The sequence below is a fragment of the Prunus dulcis genome, chromosome 5 (assembly GCF_902201215.1).
Source record: "Prunus dulcis chromosome 5, ALMONDv2, whole genome shotgun sequence".
In the NCBI taxonomy this organism is placed as follows: Eukaryota; Viridiplantae; Streptophyta; class Magnoliopsida; order Rosales; family Rosaceae; genus Prunus; species Prunus dulcis.
Window position 1 is genome coordinate 2,160,006 of NC_047654.1, and position 22,654 is coordinate 2,182,659.

At 36.1% G+C, this 22,654-nt stretch overlaps 1 protein-coding gene and 1 pseudogene across 1 annotated transcript; both read left to right on the forward strand.

The window, feature by feature from the left end:
• Positions 1–462: 462 nt before the first annotated feature.
• On the forward strand, positions 463–3,080 carry LOC117628098 (isoflavone reductase homolog). The gene is made up of 4 exons (XM_034360464.1): positions 463–799; positions 1,994–2,234; positions 2,388–2,591; positions 2,870–3,080. The coding sequence occupies exons 1-4, from the start codon at positions 470–472 to the stop codon at positions 3,031–3,033; spliced, it is 939 nt and encodes a 312-aa protein (XP_034216355.1). The 5' UTR covers positions 463–469; the 3' UTR covers positions 3,034–3,080.
• A 15,517-nt stretch (positions 3,081–18,597) lies between these two features.
• LOC117627534 lies at positions 18,598–20,779 on the forward strand (annotated as a pseudogene).
• The last annotated feature ends 1,875 nt before the right edge of the window (positions 20,780–22,654 follow it).

A 22,654-nucleotide genomic window follows, 5' to 3' on the forward strand; every position in this document is an offset into this window, starting at 1 on the left:
TCTACATAGTTTGAGACCTACACTTACTTACTGGATATTAGATGATTTGGTTCATTTCCATTCCTTTATGTTTTTAATATCATTTGCCTATATAGTTGACATGTTATAACGCCTTTTAAGTGTCAACAAAGGATGTTTTTCTTGTAGTGAGTAGACGTTCCAGGTCTAGTTTCAGAAAGATAAACCAAATACAAGATGCTGTATGTATTTATAGGTGATGTTTGCAAAATTTGTGGGAAGATGTGGTATTTTCAGTTAAAATAAAAAAAGCAGTGGCATTAAGAGCTATTCCCTTTATAATGATCAGCCACCCCTTATTTTTGCACTTATCTAGATAAGGTTTGTACGACTTGGGTTTTGACCAATAGAAACTTGCCAAAAAAAAAACATTTGTGTGAAGTTTTTTGGTTCAATATATATATATATATATATACACATTCAGAGGGAAAAGTGGTACAATTAGATCGATATGGAAAAGAGCAAGGTGCTTGTTGTTGGTGGTACTGGGTACCTGGGGCGTAGGATTGTTTCTGCAAGCCTATCCCAAGGCCACCCAACATATGTTCTTCAAAGGCCAGAGATTGGCCTTGACATTGATAAGGTCCAAATTCTCTTGGCGTTCAAGAAGCAAGGGGCTCACCTTGTGGAGGGCTCATTTTCTGATCTGGAAAGCCTTGTCCGTGCTATCAAGCTTGTTGATGTTGTCATCTGCCCCATATCTGGGGTACATATTCGGAGTCACAACATTTTGCTGCAGCTCCAGCTTGTTGAAGCTATCAAAAGAGCCGGAAATATTAAGGTACAAACACTAATAGAAAAGCTTCATATAAGTCATGGATACACTCGTGGCCAGTGCGCTAGTGTCAGTCACACACAACCTGTGGCCAAAGATCCTATTTGTATTAGGGATATATACATGAATTAAGCAAGGGTGGACAATTGCTCTATGTGCTTTTTGTTTCTCAAAAGGTTTTTACTCTCATGTTATTCTACAGGATTTTGTTTATTTTGTACTCATATAATAACACATGGATTAGTAACACTACATGACGTAAAAGTTCTTGGGTGTGTAACATGTGGTGTTACTAATTAACTCAAATGTTAGTTGGATGACATTAATTAATAAATATACGCATTCTGAGGGGATTGGTAGTACCAATTACAACAGGATGGTCACACTGTAACATTTCTTTGTGTAATAGTGTCACGTCACATAAAAAACGTTTCAAATAATCTGGTAAGACAGCTTTATTTCCCCGTATAGGTCCTTATGGAGGAGCACCTTTTTTTCTTCATTATTGATATGAATGATATGATTTATCTTTTTTTGTTTCATATAAATGCAACTGAACTACAGGGGACGGAGTTTCTCATATACAAACTATCAAGGTGTTATGATGATTTGAATTTGAAATCACTGGTCTTCAAGTTAAGGCTCTTTACCATTGGGTTAGACCGCGTTGATGATTTAGCTTAATTATATATATTTTTTTTGTCACAACAACTTAGTTTAATTATTAGTGGTTTAACTTTTTCATTAATTAGGGTCTACTTCAATATTTGAAAACACAACTGATATTAGGGTGCTCATTTTCCCACTTTCTTTTTCTCCATTTATACTCCATTTTGTTTTTTTCAATATTTTTTACTGTAACAAAAAAGGGAATGTAAGTGAATAAAAGATGAGTGGGAACATATAATTTCCAAGTAAAAGGAGTGTCAATAAATAAAAAGGGGAAGAGAAAATCAGCTCCCTTGATATTATTGTTATAATAGAAGATTGTAATAAGAGCGCGCGACTTTAAATGCCTCAGCCAATTTATGCTGAGGAAGTGAAAGTGTTTTTTATAGGAGTCAGACTTGTCTTTTTAGTCTGAATAAGAACTGTGAATGATATTTTTGATATTGTTGGTCGTGACTCGTGATCAAATTAACATACTCATTACGAACTCATATATGTCACTTTTTTCCTGCCCTGGCTTTTTCTGTGTAGCGTTTTTTGCCATCAGAGTTCGGTTTTGATCCAGCACGTATGGGACATGCACTTGAACCTGGAAGAGTTTCATTTGATGAAAAAATGGTAGTGAGAAAGGCAATACAAGATGCTAAAATCCCCTTCACTTATGTATGTGGTGCCGCCTTCGCTGCTTATTTCGGCGGCAACCTTTCACAGATGGGGACACTCGTTCCTCCAAAGGAGAAAGTTCTTATTTATGGAGATGGTAACGCTAAAGGTACGCCAAAACTAATAAATTAAATTAAAACACCACTTTTCACCTCCATAAGCATTTACTATAATGCAGGCTAATAGTATATAGATACTTTGGTTTATGTATATATGACATAGAATTAATCATCTTTGTTGATCATCTTCATGTACCGTGCAGTATCTATAGTGGATGAAGATGACATCGCAGCATATACAATCAAAACAATAGATGATCCGCGAACATTGAACAAAACAGTATCCCTTCGTCCACCTGAAAACGAACTCAGTCAAAAACAATTGGTCGAGATGTGGGAGAACCTCATAGGCAAGAAACTAGAACATGTCTCCATTTCAGAAGAAGACTTCCTCGCCTCTACGAAAGGTACGCATGATATCATATGAAATCTATTGAATGCACGAAAGTTATAAAGTTGCATCTGTATATGGTTTAACCTCGCCAATCAATCAGCTCCTTCAATGGATTTCATTGGTCAGCACATTAAAATTCCTAGGTTATTTTTGCGCAGATCGATCAGACTCTGACTCATTACTCAGATTTTAAATTTTAACTCTTGACTTGTGGTGCCTAAAATCCAAGAACCTGAACCTAATACAAGCTCTAAGCAGAAATTTCACACCTTATGAAATACTATATTTCAGGTATGGACTATGCAGGCCAGGTAGGAGCGGGGCATTTCTACCACATGTTCTACGAAGGCGCTCTGACAAACTTTGAAATCGGGGAAGAAGGAGAAGAAGCTTCAAAGCTTTACCCAGAAGTGAAATACACCCGCATGAATGAATACATAAAAATTTATGCATGAGAAACAAAACAAGGTGTTTAATAATAGTTTCTCAAAGAATACATTTATCTTGTGATCACTTTCATGGAGGATATTACAGCTTTCCTGCAGCCATTTTGTGTATGTAATACAGCATATTAAACACTTATTATCTATTGTTATAAATGGCCGATTAGTGACATTATATTTTATACACAAGCTTTGACATAATTTTTGGGTGAATAATGATTTTAAATCTAAGATGGGATCTATCATCACTACTACAAAAAAACCCTTTGCGCGACGAAATAAGTTTGTTGCACAAAGTACAATTTTGTCACACAAATATTTGCACGACAAAATATTTTTTGTGTTTGAAAATTTTTTAATTAAAATAAACTAATTTAATAGTTTGCGCGACGAAATATTTTGGCGCGCAAGGTTTTTGACTTTTTGTTTTATTATTTCTCTTATATTAATTTAATTATATTAATTTATTTTAATTTTTACTTTTTAAATTTAATTTAATTGTATATATATTTTTTTAATTACTTTAATTTAAATTGACATATTCAAAATAAAATTACATATGAAAAATAGTGATCAAATTACACAATAAATAAATATATATATATAATATTCAAAATGTACACATAAATTAACGAAGTACAATAATAAAATCTTAATACAAGCCTATTGTGGTGGTAGTGGCGAATGATATGTTTCGATAGTGTCCTAATCCTCAACTTTAACCGTCAAAGTCTAGACGATTCCCTACAAAAAAAAATATATATATATATATATATATATATATATGGTCAAATAACAAAAAATTGACATAATCTCTCCTGAAATTGTTATACCCCAAATCCAACCCAAACTCTAATCCTCACCCTATACTCAACCCCAAACCCCATACAAACTCAAAACTAACTCCAAAAACACATATTAATGAAAAAAATTTAAAATTCGGAGAGAATATACCTCTTGGCAAGATTGAGAGTGAGTGAGAATGAGAGGGAGAAGTGATTGTGAGAGAATTAGAGAAGATAGTGAGAGAGAGATGAGAGAGTGAGTGAGAGTGAGAGATAGTGATGAGAGAGATGAGAGATTAAGTGAGAGGAGTGAGTGTGAGAGAAAAGGTCGGATTTGGGGAGAGGGAAAGAGAGAGGAGAGGTAAGACCAGAGAAAGACATTGAGAAAGTGGTGGAGGAGTTATTTTGGTATTAAAAACCGTATCACTTTGCACGACGAAATCTTGGTCATGCAAAGTCCTGAAAAAAATTCCCTCGTCCCATTTTTGGTGCCCACCCAAATTTTTAGAGTTTTGCGTGACGAGTTGTTGGTCGCACAAAGTTTTGCGAGACCAAAAAATTCCCGCGTCCCTTTTAAGATACCCGCCCAAATGCAAACTTTTGAGAGACGAAAAATTGGATCGTAGCGCAATATTTATAAAAATAATTGCTATGAATAATAAAAAATAAAATAATTTTATTTTACAATTTAAAATATAACTAAAGTTAAGGCGACCAAATGTGTTTTCGTCGCGCAAAGAAAATAATAAAAAATAAAGAAATAATTTAGTTTAACAATATAAAATATAAAAAGAAGTAAATAAGGGTTAGGCGATGAAATATTGATATTCGTTGAGCAAAGTTTTCAAAAAAATAAAAACTTATGAAAACAACTATATCTTAAAATTTATAATGTATAATTAAATAAAAAAATTTAATTGGTTTGCCCGACGCATGTTTACATTATGACGCCTTGCTATTGGTTTTTGCACGAGGACCCCATTGTTATATTAAAAAATAAATAAATTTAAAGCTACTTAATAAATAAATATATATATACATACCATTCAACGATCCAATTGTCAAACTTGTTTGTATATACTTCGAGATCGCATACCCCAAAAATTGCAAAAAACAAACATTTAGAGATCTAGTAAAGGGACAAAACTTTTTGACGGTTATAAATGAAAAATCACGATTTAACGGTTATTTTAACTCCGATTTTGATGATTTTTTTTACCACTACACTCCTTGACCCTATATGAATATAATGACAGAATTTGATCTTCAATTTAAAATATTTACACTAGTGGATACGACATAATCTTATGTTATATTTAACGAAAGTATAAATAAACTCTTAATTGTTAGTGAATATATTGTTTTGATGGCATATGCATTCTACGAAACTAGTTTCAACGATAAAACCGTCAAACTTGATTGTTTATACTTCGAGATCATATAGCCAAAAATCGGAAAAAATAAACATTCATAGATCAAGTAATGGGACAACTTTTCAACGGTTATAAATGAAAAATCATGATTTAATGGTTATTTTAACTCCGATTTTAATGATTTTTTACAGCTACACTCCTTCACCCTATATGAATTTGATCTTCAATTTAAAATATTTACACTAGTGGATACCACAAAATCTGAACATATTTAATGAAATTATAAATAAACTCTTAATTGTTAGTGAATTTATTGTTCTAATGGCATATGCATTCAACAAAACTAGTTTCAATGATCCAACCGTCAAACTTGTTTGTTTATACTTCGAGATCATATACGCCAAAAATTGAAAAACATGAACATTCAGAGACCAAGTAATGAGACAAAACTTTTCGACGGTTATAATGAAAAATCATGATTTAACGGTTATTTTAACTCCGATTTTGATGAATTTTTACAGCTACACTCCTTGACCCTATATGAATACAATGAACTAATTCGAACCTCAATTTAAGATATATTTTCCAACAAAAACCCAATCCGAACAACAATAATATATTTTTCTAACAAAAATCCGATCCGATCTAAAATAATAAATTTAAAGCTACTTAATAAATATATATACCGTCTAATTTCTTAAGTGTTATGCATACAAAATAAAAAATTGGTTTAGGCGACGAAATGTTTGGATTACGTCAGGCAAAGATTTTAAAAAATAATTTTTTTAATTTTGATTAGGACTTTGTGCGACGAAGTTTATTGTTTCGTCGCGCAAAGTCACTTTGAGCGACGATGTATTGGCGTCACGCAAAGTTTTCATCGCGCAAAATTTGGTTGCACAAGACTTTGATTTATTATCGTCGCGCAAAAGTTTGTCGTGAAGTGACTTTGCGTGACAATAGTTTTTCGTCGCAAAACATTTGGTCGCACAAAATTTGGTCGTGCAAAGGGTTTTTTTTACTGGTGAAGTCTTCAATATGAAAAGAAACAAAGTGAGTCCTATATATTATTTGATACTAAACTTATGAATTTAATTTACCACGGTTCAAAACTTCGGTACAAAGGCTTATTGTCCTTGTTAATTCCCCTAACTCAGTATTTCTTACTCTCTTTGTTTCCCTGGCCTTTTTTGTGCAGCGTTTCTTGCCATCAAAGGTCGGTTTAGATCCAACACGTATAGGACATGCACTTGAACCTGGAAGAGTTACATTTGATGAGAAAATGATAGTGAGAAAGGCAATACAAGATGCTGAACTCCCTTTCACTTATGTATGTGGCGCCTCCTTCGCCAGCTATTTTGCCGGCAACCTTTCTCAGATGGGAACACTCTTCCCTCCAAAGGAAAAAGGTGCTTATTTATGGAGATGGTAACGTTAAAGGCAAAAGTTAATAAATTAAGTTAAACATAACTTTTTACCACTATAGGCATTCATATATCTTTTAGCTCAAGTAGTTAAGAGCATTCAACCCTGCATCTGACAAACAATACACCAAAGCTCCAAAAAAGACAGATAGAACCCACAAAGCACACCAGCGCTATAAACCGCCAATAACGATTGGCCCTGAGAATAGAGAAGTCTGCAGGAAGCAACACGAGAAGAGACAAAAGACAATGAGCAAGCCAGGAAAAAAAGAAAACAAAAAGTCCTCAAAGACACGCTGTATCATCCCAACAAAAAGTCCTGACAAGGAAACCTCCTATGAATCCATAGTCCTTAAGACAAGCGAAGAATCAAAGGTCTGCTGAGAGAAGAACTGAGAAATACAACACAACAATAACAAAACTAGGATCAGCAACTTAACCACGAGAAGACGGCTGTTGGACTCAAGAAGAAACCCTATCGATGTGACGCACGACTCCCCCCTCGCATAACGAGAAAGTGACCCCTGGTGTCCAACATAAGATTTATAACTTTTAGTTTTAGGTTTTGCCTTTCCAGTGGTATTTTTGGCTATAGAACCTGATACATATGTATTATGTCTATGCTTAATACAAAACCTTGAACTCAACTTGGTCAGAAAATTTATGCAAATTATAATCAAATCGAAAACATGCAAATTGAGTGTCTAATATGCTTGCTTACACGTATTAAGAGCTTAGCATCTTGATCATATGAACAAGTGCGTTTTGGTTCTAAAACATGCAACCTAAGCTCTGTTATCACACGTAAACTCTACATACTGCATATAAAAGAGCAACTAACCTTGGTATGCTGCCATTTTGACTATTTAAACACTATTCTGGTTACTTTAATTTCTATTCTGGCTACTTGGACCGCAGTTATGGATGTTCAAATGAGTATTAAGAATAAGAACAAGTGCTCTTATCCACTTAATTTGATGTTTAACTCAATTATTCTAGATGGGGTATGGATGTTTTTGTGATGGTGTGATCGAATGAGAATGAGCACTTGTATTTATAGGCATCAGTTGGGAGTCTTGCCCATCAAGAAATTCTTAAGCCTTTCCTTATCGCTCTAGGTTTAAAACTTCTAATCCACAATGAAGTAGGAATCCTTCTGTCTCTATGTGTGAACCTTAAACACTAACTTTAAAAGAGATGTCAGATTAGAGTTTTAGTTAAATTCCTAATCCATACCAAGTCTTAGATCCCTATCATGATTAGAAGGCAACAATTATTAAGTGGTTCAAGGATGGGTCACTAGTGGCTATGTCAACTGAGACACAGGTGGTGGCGATTCATAATATTTTGGGAGATTCACTATTATACCCAATATGGGGGCCTAAATTATAAAAATACCCTATATAAAATGGACTTTAGAAACACACCCAAAGCCCATTTACAACATAACAAAAAAGCTTTTAACTTCTTATAAATTACAAAATGCCATCAATTTCTTAAAACAAGCCCAACCCCAAAATCTCATAAAAATACCCAAAGCACTCAATAGGGCATCAAAGTAATTTAATAATCAATATTAAATTCAATAAGGCTAGCTATCATTTTTTGGGTTTTTTTTGGGTTTGTTTATAGGAATTCAATTGTGTAGGGTTTATTTATAATATTAGTGCTAGAAATGGGTATATCACTAAATATCTCTAATATTTTTGTATCATGTTTTGCCTAAACCTCTATGAAATATGTGTAGTAATCTTTAATCTTTCACGAATTAGTTTAAACTTAAGACACAAAAAATACAAGATAAAGAAAACATGAGGAGAGAGAGTGGGGAAGGATATTATCAAGGGAACATGCTTAAATTGTAATAATTTCTCCTTCTTGTTTTAGATATTTGTTTCAAAAACTCTAATATATATGTAGATAAAAAAAATATTCAAAAGAAAAATAGGAGAATATAAAAAAACACTAGAAAGACATTTGAAAAAGTTATATGGATAACATGGTGACAATGCAACACAAATGACAGAACAACAGCTCATACGTACATACAATACAAGAGACACGTGTACTCCTCAACGAATGAGTTTCAAATTTCCATATAAATATGAACATTGTGGCACTCGGTATTCTTAATATTGTACGGTTATGGAAATATCATTAATCTTATCTAAACGTTTATTTCAACTAAATTAATTATTTGCCATTTCTTACTCTGCATTCTTCTCTTATGCTTTGACAAGAAGGGAAAAAAAAAAAAAAAAAAAAAGCATTTGGTTTCATTTCCTTAAATGAGTGAGCTTACTATGAATTGAAAGTCATATTAAGTTCAGGCACAAAACCATTCATTGGATGCCAAGCTCACGAATGCTTCAATAACACATTAAGGAAGGCTCCTAAGAGACCCCACTAGACTGGTCTCCATAGGTTTGTCAGAATAGGCATCAGTTCAAAAGCACTTAGGAGCCATGAAGTCTACCCCATAAACCAAGGTATCACTACCAGAAACAGGTGCAATCGAATAAGGACAACCATGAACTAACGTAGACATGGCAGCGACTAGAGGAGATGAGGCCCAAAACACAATGAAAACGAGGCACCGAATAGCAAGGGAGGGAAATCTGAGAGCGATCGAACCAGACCCCAATATTGGGAAGAGGCACAACGATGACAGACTGGAGAGAGAACGTGGACGAGGGTGGACTGAGAAGAGGAAGGCAATAAGGCAGGCCTACAAGAGCGCAATGACATAGACTAAACGTGCGACTGGGCAGGAGAGAAATAGCGACGACAACTGAGCACGAGAAAACAACTGTTGGACGCAAAAACAAACCCTAGATGTGACACACGACTCTCCTCGCATAACAAGAAAGCGAACCCTGGTGTCCAACATATACGATTTATAACTTTTAGTTTTAGGTTTTGCCTTTCTGGTGGTATTTTTGGCTTTAGAACTTGATACATTTATGTCTGTGCTTAATACAAAAACTTAAACTCAACTTGGTCAGAAAAGTTATGCAAATTATAATCAAATTGAAAACATGCAGATTGAGTATCTAATATGCTTGCTTACACATATTAAGAGCTTGGCATCTTGATCATGTGAACAAGTGCGTTTTGGTTCTAAAACATGCAGCCTAAGCTCTAATATTACATATAAACTCTGCATACTGCATATAAAAGAGCAACTAACCTTGGTATGCTACTATTATGACTGTTTAAACACTATTCTGGCTACTTGGACTGCAATTATGGATGTTCAAATGAGTATTAAGAATAAGAACAAGTGCTTTTATCCACTTAATTTGATGTTTAACTCACTTATTCTAGATGGGGTATGAATGTTTTTATGATAATGTGATCGAATGAGAAATGAGCACTTGTATTTATAGGCATCAGCTGAGAGTCTTACCCATCAAGAAACTCTTAAGCCTTTCCTTATCGCTCTAGGTTTAGAACTTCTAATCCACAATGAATAGGAATCCTTACGTCTCTGTGTGAACCTTAAACACTAACTTTAAAAGAGATGTTCGATTAGTTTTAGTTGAATTGAATACCAAGTCTTAGATCCCTATTTTGATTAGAAGACAACAATTAAGTGGTTCAAGGATGGGTCACTAGTGGCTATGTCAACTGAGACACAGGTGATGGTGATTCATAATGTTTCTGTATCATGTTTTGCCTAAACCTCTATGAAATATGTGTAGTAATCTTTAAATCTTTCACGAATTAGTTTAAAATGAAGACAGAAAAAGTACAGGATAAAGAAAAATACGAGGAGAGAGAGTGGGGAAGGATATTATCAAGGGAACATGCTTAAATTGTAATAATTTCTCCTTCTTTTTTTAGGTATTTGTTTCAAAAACTCTAATATATATGTAGATTAAAAAAATTTCAAAATAAAAATAGGAGAATATAAAAGAACACTATAGAAAGACATTTGAGAAAGTGATATCGATAACATGGTGACAATGCAACACAAATGACAGAACAACAGGTCATACGTATGTACAATACGAGAAACACATGTACTCCTCAACGAATGAGTTTCAAATTTCCATAAATATGAACATTGTGGCACTCAGAATTCTTAATAATGTACAGTTATGGAAATATCATCAATCTTATCTAAAGGTTTATTTCAACAAAATTAATTATTTGCCATTTTTTACTATGCATTCTTCTCGGGGGTGGACCCACAGAGGAGCAAGGGTGGTTAATTAACCCTGCAACCTCTGAAATCCTCCATTAGAGCAGTCAAACTTGACCCTCGCAAAGTGTTCGACGAAATACCCCAAAGGGGTAACCTGTGTGCAGCTGGGTGGGGCTACAAGTGCTGGGTTTTCGAGGCTGAGAGATGGAGAGGAGGGATGAGAAGGAAGAAGAAGAAGAGTGTCTCATTTGGTGGTGATGGTGGAAAGCAGCAGCTGCTGCTTCTGGCTGGAGGTCGTGAGGGTAAACTGGCATCAACCAAAAAAAAAAATAAATAAAAAATAAAAAAATAAAATTGAAACAGACATACATTACTATCAACAAAAGAAGGAAAGAGAAGGTCAAATAAATTTTAAAAAAATGGCATAATTAAATAGGTAGGTCCAAATAATTAATTCGTATAGGGCTAGTTTGTATGTTTTTTGGATTATTTGGTTGATGATTATCAGCGGCATCTATCACAAGTGTGGGGTATCGCCTCATTGCGAAATCTCATGAGGTGCAAGTACTGAGAACTTAGTTGGTGACAGAGCGGAATTTGGTTGATGATTATCAGCGTGACATCAAAAGATTGAAAACGGATAAGGCAAGACGGCAAAGGAGAATCGATACCAACTTCAAATATTGCAGGAAGAGAATGAAAAGCTATCAAAGATGGTAGATTTTTATTCTAAAAACTTGCAAAAGCAGCTGGAGGCCTTGGAGAACCCAAGGAAGCACAAGGGAGATCACGAGAGGAGTTCAAGAGAGATGTGTGCGATCTTTGGAGGCTCAAGTGATGAGCCCTAAGAAGCAATGCTTGAAAACCCAAGAGAGGATATCAAGAGGGCCAAACTAAAGTCTCTGTTGTGCAAAAATAAAGCTTTGATTTTTTTTACTTTAGAAGTGAATGGTGTGGTTGATTATTGTTGTTATTGTTGTAGCCCATCTCTAAATTATTGTTTCTTCTCATCATCAATTTATCCAACACCAGTTTCATTACTTTTGTATTCAATATCATTTCTTTTACGTTGAGTGCAACACCTTTCTCTTTTGCTGGTTTTACTCTATTTCTTCTTCATCTTTATTTGTTTGGTTGCCACACTTCAACGAGCATGTGCTTGTAATTGCTTGCTAGTGGCTGGCCATACTTCTTGCTTTATTTCATCTTTTAATCTCTTTATCTTTTTTTTTTTTTTTTGGTGCCAATCTCACCAATGACCTACTAAGAGAAAGTAGTTATTTAATTTCCAATACTTTTATTAGCATAATGCCTAAACTTATAAAAATCAAACTTTAGCCTAAAGAGCTTAAAATAAAATGAACACATGCACTAACAAATATATATATTCAAGGATAGAACATTGTGGCCCTCGGAATTCTTAATATTGTACGGTTATGGAAATATTATCAATCTTATATAAACGTTTATTTCAATAAAATTATTTATTTGCCATTTCTTACTCTGCATTCTTCTCTTATGCTTTGACAGGAAGGAAAAAAAAAAAAGCATTTGGCATCATTTCCTTAAATGAGTGAGCTTACTGTGAATTGGGTGTTTGTATTTGCAAGATATTGGAGAAATGAATAATACCCATGCATATATACCCCAAAACATTATAACCATAGGCTATTATGATCCACACCCTAAAAAATGCAGGCAAGAGACAACTCACGCCAAGAGACAAACAGAAATATGGACTACGGTGTACATACATAGGGTGCGCAACAATTGGCGTATCAGTAAGGGTTAGGGGAAGTCTGGTGTAATTAACTTAAATTTTTATTTTTTTTTAAAAAAAATACTTTTAATTATTTTTAGTTATAATTAATTGATCGAAATGTCCCGAAACTTTTAACCAAATAATTCAAACCAAGAAACTTAAGAACAAATAACCAAAAGAAAAAAAATTCCAGACACAGTCCAGCTACAATCGGATCCGTGTGAACAATGTCGGCGTCGGTTGGGCTTCACATATAAAAAACTCTGATATGAAAATGATTTCAATAGAAGGTTGAGAGATGGAAGCTTTCCAATTGAGTCTCACAAATAAAACCCAAAATCATTCCTGAAATTAAACCCACATGAAAACTTCAAAAAACAAAACATTTACCTTTCTATCTAAAGGGAGATGCGGTTCAAATCTGAAATTAAACCCTACAATGAAATCCCACAAAAAGGATAAGGCCACACAACAAATGGTCTTCGAGGGAGAGCGGGAAGAAGGAGAAGAAGGAAGAGAGAGGGACGGAAAAACAAAACAAAACAAAAAGAGAGAGATATGGGAAACGAGCAAAAGAGGCAGAAGGAAAACAATTGCAGTGTGACAGAAGAAGAAGCAGGAAAAAGAGAGAGAGAGAGAGAGAGAGAGAGAGAGAGAGAGAGAGAGAGAGAGAGAGAGAGAGAAGAAGAAGAAGAAGAAGAAGAAGAAGAAGAAGAAGAAGAAGGGGAAAAAAAGGAGAGGAAGAGATGGAAAGTGATGGAAGGAAGAAGATGGGAAAAAAATAAAAAAATGAAGGCATTGGGAAAGATGAGATATGGAGAGAATAAAAATTACAAAAGAAAGAAAAAGAGAGGTTGGTTTGGGCGCATCTTTAGATGCACATGCATGCTCTCACATTTTTTATTATAATATTTATTGTTTAGAGTAACTATTACTAATTATATAGAGAGAAGGGAAAAGTGTTGAATTATAAGCCTTAAGCTGACTTAAGAGTTAGTTTAATTCGTTTTCCATTTTATTTCCTTTTTATGACAAGTGTAAGGTTCCTATTGGTTGCCTAAGTGAACGGCTGAGATCATCTTGTGATGTAAGAGATCTAGCTACTGTGCATAACAGATATATCCCTCACACTATGTGCGTGAGGTTGTAAGAAAGAGAGAAGTGAATGAACACTCTACTGCTACACGTATAGCAGACAGATTTTGGTAATCTCTTCTTGCTTCTTTCCCTTTTGTTTCCTTCTGCAAATTCTGAGTATTCATACCTGAAAAACACTAACATGGCCTCAAAGCCAGGTTCGATTATCTAAAGAGCTGGGCGTTCAATTTGTGAAAGGAAGAATCATCGGGAAATTTTGGAGACTCGTTTGAAGCTCACGAAGCTGCTCCCAAAATTTGAAAACAACTTGTTTTTGGAAGAATCAGAGACCAACCATGGCTAGATCTGGAAGCTCAGAGGTGAGAACCCCAATTTTCTCTAGTGAAAATTATGAGTTTTGGAAGATTAAGATGGTGACCATATTCAAATCATATAGGCTTTGGAATCTAGTAGAGAAGGGAATCCTAGTCTCGGATTCGAAGAAGAAGAAGAAGGCAACTGAGGAGACCTCAGAGGAAGAAGACGATGAGAAAGCAGCTGCAATCCTCATGAAGGATGCAAAAGCTTTGGGTATTATCCAAAATGCAGTCTCAGATCAGATTTTCTCACGTTGCAAATGCAGCCTCTGCCAAAGCTGCTTGGGAGCTGCTGTATGGAGAATTTCATGGTGGAGATCACGTTAGATCGGTAAAACTTCAAAATCTCATACGTGAATTTGAATATACTAGAATGCATGATAGTGAGTCATTGTCTGTTTACCTTACTAGGCTGAATGATCTGATTAATCAAATGAAAACATATGGTGAAGTGCTCTCCAATGAGAGGCTTGTGCAAAAGGTTTTGATTAGTCTTAGCAAGGTATATGACCCCATTTGCTTAGTGATTGAAAACACTAAGAGTCTAGAGACTATGGAATTGCAAGAAGTAATTGCTATTTTGAAGAGTCAAGAGCAACGATTTGAGTTGCACAATGCAGATGCAACTGAGAAAGCTTTTGCCTCATTCACAATGAGTTCAAAAAGTCAGAATAAGATTGCAGCTAATTCTGGTCCATCCAAGGCTCTGAAAAATTAAAATCCAAAAGGCAAACCTTGGGAATCAAAAGGCAAGCCTCAATGGAATAATTCTGCACAGACTCACAGTTCATCTACAGGTCAAGAAGCTGTAAAACCCCAATGCAAGGTGTGCTCTGAATATCACTTTGGAGAATGTAGGTATAAAGGCAAGCCAAAGTGTTACAACTGTGATAGGTTTGGTCACTTGGCTAGAGAGTGCACTGCAGAGAAGACTGTGCATAAGGCAAACTGTGCAAGTCAAATGGAGGTGTCTGGAAATCTGTTCTATGCAAATTGTGCTACCATTAAGTCAAAACCAAATGGGGATTGGTACATTGACAGTGGTTGTAGCAACCATATGACTGGAAATGTGGATTTGCTTGTTGATGTAAGGACAAATGTGGCTGGAAAAGTGCAGATGCCAACTGGTTCTTTTGTGAATGTGGCTGGCATGGGTTCACTGGTCATTGACACAACAAAAGGAAGAAAATACATAAGAGAAGTAATGTATCTTCCAGGATTGAAAGAGAATCTGTTGAGTGTTGGACAAATGGATGAGCATGGATATTGTTTGGTGTTTGGAGATGGAATGTGCAAGGTGTTTGAAAGCTCCTTAATGAACTGCCTCATTATCAAAGTTCAAATGAAGAAGAACATATGCTATCCCCTGTCTTTTCTAGTTGAGAATCAACTACTCATGAAGGCTAGTATTACACATAGCACATGGACTTGGCACAAAAGGCTAGGACACCTACACTTTAGAGGACTGAAGCAGTTGAGAGACAAAGATATGGTACATGGCTTACCTCAATTGGAAAAGAAAAATGGTATGTGTGAAGGCTGCCAACTTGGAAAACAATACAGAAATGTTTTTCCAAAGAATCAAGCTCAAAAGGCAAGCTCTCCACTTGAGTTAGTTCACATTGATCTTTGCGGACCTATAAAAACTGAATCTGTTGCAGGCAACAAATATTTCATGTTGATCATCGATGACTGCACAAGGATGAGTTGGGTCTATCTCTTAAGAAACAAATCTGAAGCTTTCAATTGTTTTAAGAAATTTAAATCCATGACTGAATTGCAATTTGGACACAAGGTGAAATGCTTGAGGAGTGACAGAGGTGGAGAATTTCTATCTTATGAGTTCATAAAGTTTTGTGAAGATCATGAGATTCAAAGGCAGCTCATAATGGCATATACTCCTCAGCAGAATGGAGTGGTAGAAAGGAAAAACAGGACAATGGTTGAAATGGCTAAGTCTATGCTACATGAGAAGGAAATACCTTATTTTCTTTAGGCAGAGGCTTTACACACAGCTATATATATCTTGAATAGATGTCCTACCAAGGCTTTGAACAATGTCACACCTTTTGAGGCTTATAGTGGAAGAAAGCCGGGCATTGCTCATCTGAAAGTTTTTGGCTCCTTGTGTTATGTTCATATGCCTAATGAATTAAGACACAAACTAGAACCTAAAAGTGTGAAGGGAGTGTTTGTTGGCTATGCAGCCTGTGAGAAAGGTTATAGAATTTTTGATCCAATCTCCAAGAAACTCACCTTGTCAAGAGATGTCACCTTTGATGAGGAAGGATCTTGGAACTGGACAGAACACCATGGCAAAGCTGTTACACCATTTCCTGATGAAAGTCTAAGTGAGCATGGCTTCGTTATAGGAGATAAAGCTGAGAATGTTGCACTAACACCTCAGACTCAAACCCGATATGAAAGAAGTCCATCATCCTCTCAAGCACCGTCACAACATATCTCAAGTGACATAAGCATTAAAGAAAGGAACACTCAAGCTTATGATCACTCACCATTGAAGTGGAGAAGGTTACATGATGTGCTTGCATAGTGCAATCTCTGCATCACTGAACCAGAAAGATATGCAGAGGCAGCTCAAGACAAGGCATGGGTAAAAGCTATGGAAGATGAACTCCAAATGATTGAGAAAAATGGTACTTGGGAATTGGTTGATAGACCAACTGAGAAACAAGTTATTGGAGTCAAGTGGGTTTACAAAACCAAGCTAAACTTGGATGGTTCAGTTCAAAAGAACAAGGCAAGGTTAGTTGCAAAAGGGTATGCTCAGAAACCTGGACTAGATTACAATGAAACCTATGCTCTTGTGGCTAGATTGGACACCATTAGAACTCTCATTGCCCTGGCTGCTCAGAAGGAATGGAAGCTGTACCAGCTTGATGTAAAATCAACTTTTCTAAATGGTGTATTGCAAGAAGAGGTATATATAGACCAACCAGAGGGTTATGTGATCAAAGGCAAGGAAGATAAAGTACATAGGCTGCACAAAGCTCTTTATGGTCTAAAACAAGCACCTAGAGCTTGGTATGGAGAGATAGACACCTACTTCATGCAATGTGGTTTTGAGAAAAGCCTAAGTGAAGCTACTTTGCATACCAAGACAAGGGGAGATAGAGATATTCTCATTGTCTCTATTTATGTTGATGACATTATGTATACAGGGAGCTGCGAAGAATTATTAGATGAATTCAAGGAAGAGATGATGATGAAATATGAGATTTGGGACTTCTACATCATTTTCTTGGCATGGGAGTGGTTCAAACGAACTCAAGCATATTCATTCACCAAAAGAAGTATGCAGGTTCTTTTTTAAACAAATTTGGCCTAAATGAGTGCAAGTCTGTAACCACACCTCTCTATTGAAAAGCTAGTTAACGATGATGGAAGTGGAGCAGCAAGTGAAGAGTAATTTAGAAGCATTGTAGGTAGCCTCTTGTACTTAACTACCACTAGACCAGATATTATGTATGCTTCTAGCCTGCTTGCTCGTTTCATGCATTGCCCTACAAATAAGCACTATGAAACTGCTAAACGAGTGCTAAGATATATTAAGGGGACTCTAGACTATGGTCCAGAGTATGTAAAAGGCAAGAATGCAATGCTGATTGGCTTCTGTGACAGTGACTGGGGAAGATCAATCGATGACAGTAAAAGCACCTTTGGATATGCATTCTCCTTGGCCAGCGGTGTTTTCTCTTGGGCTTCAGTCAAGCAGAATTGTGTGGAGCTGTCCACAGCAGAAGCAGAGTATATAAGTGCATCTGAGGCTACTGCACAGGCCATTTGGCTTAGATTCGTGTTAGAAGACTTTGGAGAACTTCAGATAGAAGCAACTCCATTGCAGTGTGACAATACATCTGCAATTGCCATCACTAAAAATCATGTGTTTCATCAGAAGACAAAGCATATTGATCGAAGATATCATTTCATCAAAGATGCTCTTCAAGAAGGCATCATTGACTTGGTGTACTGTCCTACTAAGGAACAACTAGCTGACATTTTCACCAAATCCTTGGCTAAGGATCGATTCAATTACCTACGAAGTATGCTTGGAGTTAAATCAGCTCAAGACTTAAAGGGGAGTGTTGAATTATAAGCCTTAAGCTGACTTAAGAGTTAGTTTAATTCGTTTTCCATTTTATTTCCTTTTTATGACAAGTGTAAGCTTCCTATTGGTTGCCTAAGTGAACGGCTGAGATCATCTTGTGATGTAAGAGATCCAGCTACTATGCATAACAGATATATCCCTCACACTATGTGCGTGAGGTTGTAAGAAAGAGAGAAGTGAATGAACACTCTGCTGCTACACGTATAGCAGACAGATTTTGGTAATCTCTTCTTGCTTCTTTCCCTTTTGTTTCCTTCTGCAAATTCTGAGTATTCATACCTGAAAAACACTAACAAAAAGAGCCTTGCTTAGTGAGAAAGATTCCATCCATATATTTTTATTAAATTACCATTGTGAAGTATTGTAGTCCATGTACTCCGTTGATTCGACATTTTTGTCCATGTTTTTCTTCTTGTGTCTATTGTTATACATACAAAAGTAAAACCCTAGGTGTATATATATACACATTCAGAGGGAAAAGTGGTACAATTAGATCGACATGGAAAAGAGCAAGGTGCTTGTGGTTGGTGGTACTGGGTACCTGGGGCGTAGGATTGTTTCTGCAAGCCTATCCCAAGGCCACCCAACGTATGTTCTTCAAAGGCCAGAGATTGGCCTTGACATTGATAAGCTCCAAATTCTCTTGGCATTCAAGAAGCAAGGGGCTCACCTTGTGGAGGGCTCATTTTCTGATCTGGAAAGCCTTGTCCGTGCTGTCAAGCTTGTTGATGTTGTCATCTGCCCCATATCTGGGGTACATATTCGGAGTCACAACATTTTGCTGCAGCTCCAACTTGTTGAAGCTATCAAAAGAGCCGGAAATATTAAGGTACAAACACTACTAGAAAAGCTTCATATAATTCATGGATACACTCGTGTCGTGGCCAGTGCTAGTGTCATTCACAGACAACCTATGGCCAGAGATCGTATTTGTATTAGATATATACATGAATTAAGCAAGGATGGTGCTCATTTGCTCTGTGTGCTTTTTGTTTCTCAAAAGGTTTTTATTCTCATGTTATTCTACTGGTTTTGTTTATTGTGCACTTATATTATAACACATGGATTAGTAACATTACGTAACATAAAATTTCTTGGGAATGTAGCAAGTGGTGTTACTAATTAACTCAAGTGTTAGTTGGATGACATGGTTGATATTTCATGAACTTAGAATACAACATTAATTAATAGATATACGAATTCTGAGAGGATTGGTAGTACCACATAACAATGGGACGGTCACACTACAGCATTTATTTACATAACGGTGCTACAATCACATCAAAAAAGGTTAAAATAATCTAGAATTCATTTCCCCCGTATAGGTCCTTCCTTATGAAGGAGAACCTTTTTCATAATTATTGATCATGTTAGGTGGCATATATGTACAATTAATATGAATGATTTATCTTCTTTTTTTGTTTTATATAAATGCAATTGATAGTCTAAATTATAAAGGGATGGGGTTTTTCACACACACACTATCAACGAGCTATGGTGATTTGAACCTAAAATCACAAGTGTTCAAGTTAAGGATTGGGCTAGACCGCATTGACAATTTAGTTTAATTATATTTTTTTTGTCACAATGATTTAGCTTAATTATTAGTGTTTAACTTTTTCATTAATTCGGATGTACTTCAATATTCGAAATTACAATTGATATTAGGGTACCGATTTTCCCATTTTCCTTTTATCCACTTATATTCTCTTTTTTTAAAAATACTTTTACCATAACAAAAAAGGGAGTGTAAGTGGACAAAATAATAGTGGGAACATACAATTTCCAACAAAGTGAGTGTAAGTGAACAAAAGAGGAGTATGAAAGCTCCCTTGATATTATAATAGAAGATTGCTATATATAATAAGAGCGTACGACTTTAAATACCTCATCCAATTTATGATGAGGAAGAGAATGTTTTATATAGGAATGAGACTTGTCTTTTCCATCTGAATGAGACTTGTGAATAATCTTTTTGATGTTTTTGGTCCTAACTCGTGATCAAATTAACATACTGATTTTTTTTCCTGCCCTGGCTTTTCTGTGTAGCGTTTTTTACCTTCAGAGTTTGGTCTAGATCCACCACGTATGGGACATGCACTTGAACCTGGAAGAGTTACATTTGATGATAAAATGGTAGTGAGAAAGGCAATACAAGATGCTAAAATCCCCTTCACTTATGTATGTGGTGCTGGCGTCGCTGGTTATTTCGCTGGCAACCTTTCACAGATGGGGACACTCGTTCCTCCAAAGGAGAAAGTTCTTATTTATGGAGATGGTAATGCTAAAGGTACACCAAAACTAATAAATTAAATTAAACACCACTTTTCACCTCCATAGGCATTTGCTATTATGCAGGCTAATAGTATATAGATACTCTGGTTTATGTATATATGACATAGAATTCATCATCTTCATGTGGATGACATAGAATTCATCATCTTCAGCGGTGTTTATGTATCTATAGTGGATGAAGATGACATCGCAGCATATACAATCAAAACAATAGATGATCCGCGAACATTGAACAAAACAGTATACCTTCGTCCACTCGAAAACGAACTCAGTCAAAAACAATTGGTCAAGATGTGGGAGAACCTCATAGGCAAGTAACTAGAAATATCTCCATTTCAGAAGAAGACTTCCTTGCCTCTATGAAAGGTACGCCTGATATCATATGAAATCTATTGAATGCACGAAAGTTGCATCTATATATGGTTAACCTCGCCAATCAATCAGCTCCTTGAATGGATTTCATTAGTTGATACATTAAATTCCTAGGTTATTTTGGCGCCGATCGATCAGACTCTGACTCATTACTCAGATTTTAAATTTTAACTCTTGAGTTGTGGTGCCTAAAATCCAAGAACCTGAACCTAATACAAGCTCTTAGCAGAAATTTCACACCTTATCAAATACTACATCAAATACTATATTTCAGTGGTTCACAAGTCGGCCGCCGCCGGAATGTGGAAAGACATAGGCATTCTCGGGGTAAGAATCTTTTGGAAGATTATTTTATCCCAACTTCTTTGTACTCTGATGTTGATTTTCGCAGGCGATTTAGAATGCAACCTCATTTGTTCAATAAAGTCATGCATGATATTTGCAATTATGATGCATACTTTGTTCAAAAGTGTGATGCTGCTGGGGTTTTGGGGCTTCTTCCGGAGCAAAAGCTTACAGCTGTTATACGAATGTTGGCGTATGGAGAATCTGCTGATCAGGTGGATGAGATTGCCCGGATGGGGAAGTCCACTACGTTGGAGGCTTTGGTAAGATTTTGTCAAGCTGTTGAAACTCTGTACACTAGGGACTACCTGCATAGACCTACTCCCAGGGACCTCCAACGGCTTCTACAAAAAGCCGAAGCTCGAGGATTCCCTGGAATGATTGGTAGCATCGACTGCATGCATTGGCAATGGAAGAATTGCCCAACTGCCTGGCAAGGTGATTATGGAAATAGAAAAGGCCAAAAAAGTATCATCCTTGAAGCCGTTGCTGGCTTCGACACATGGGTTTGGCATGCCTTCTTCGGAGTTGCAGGATCACAAAATGACCTCAACGTGCTGGGTCAATCCCCCGTCTTCAACGATGTATTGAGAGGCCAAGGCCCCAATGTCACCTATGAAGTCAACAATACAGTATACCAGACGGGATACTATCTAGCTGATGGCATCTACCCGAGGTGGATGACTTTTGTCAAATCCATTCCGAATCCCCGATCCCAGAAGCAAAAATTATTTGCTACATATCAAGAGGGATACATGAAAGATGTCGAAAGGTGTTTTGGCATCCTTCAAGCTCGGTGGTTGATTATTCGAGGTGCGGCCCGTATGTTTGATGAGGAGATCCTCAGAAGAATTATGATGACTTGCATCATCCTCCATAATATGATTGTGGAGGATGAGTACGATTATGATGCTTTAGAGGTCTACGAACCAGATCCAATGAACACGGCTTTGACACGGATTTATGAAAGGCCCATGGGGCCAAATGGAGAACCGTTTGAGCCGGAACCGTTGGTGAGGGATGGTCATTTGATGACCCGAATGATAGATCGATATACAGAGATGCAATCTTCGTATATTCATGAAATGCGTCAAGTTCACTTGATGGAGCATCTATGGGCGGTGAAAGGCAATGAAGATTAATGATGGAGCATAGATGCTTTGGTTATGTTTTATTTAGTTATGGTTAGGTTGTGTTGTATTTTTATTTATTATGGTTTGGTTGTGGTTGGTTATTATTATTGTGCCTTGTTTGTACTTTATTTTTATTTTTTTTTATGTTTTGTTTGAAGTATGGAATATGTTGAATAAAAAGGTAATTTATTGAATGCTTTGTTTATTAAATAATGAAATGTAATACAAGTCATTATGAATTACTACTAAAATAAAATACATGAATTACAACAACTTTAATAGAAAACAACTAAAATACAAATACATAAAAGGTATGCTAACTAATTTAATGGTTTCCATCATTTAACCAATCCGTGTTGCTAGGCCCATCATCCCGAAAAAGTCTTCTTCTCATAACATCCCTTCGTTCTA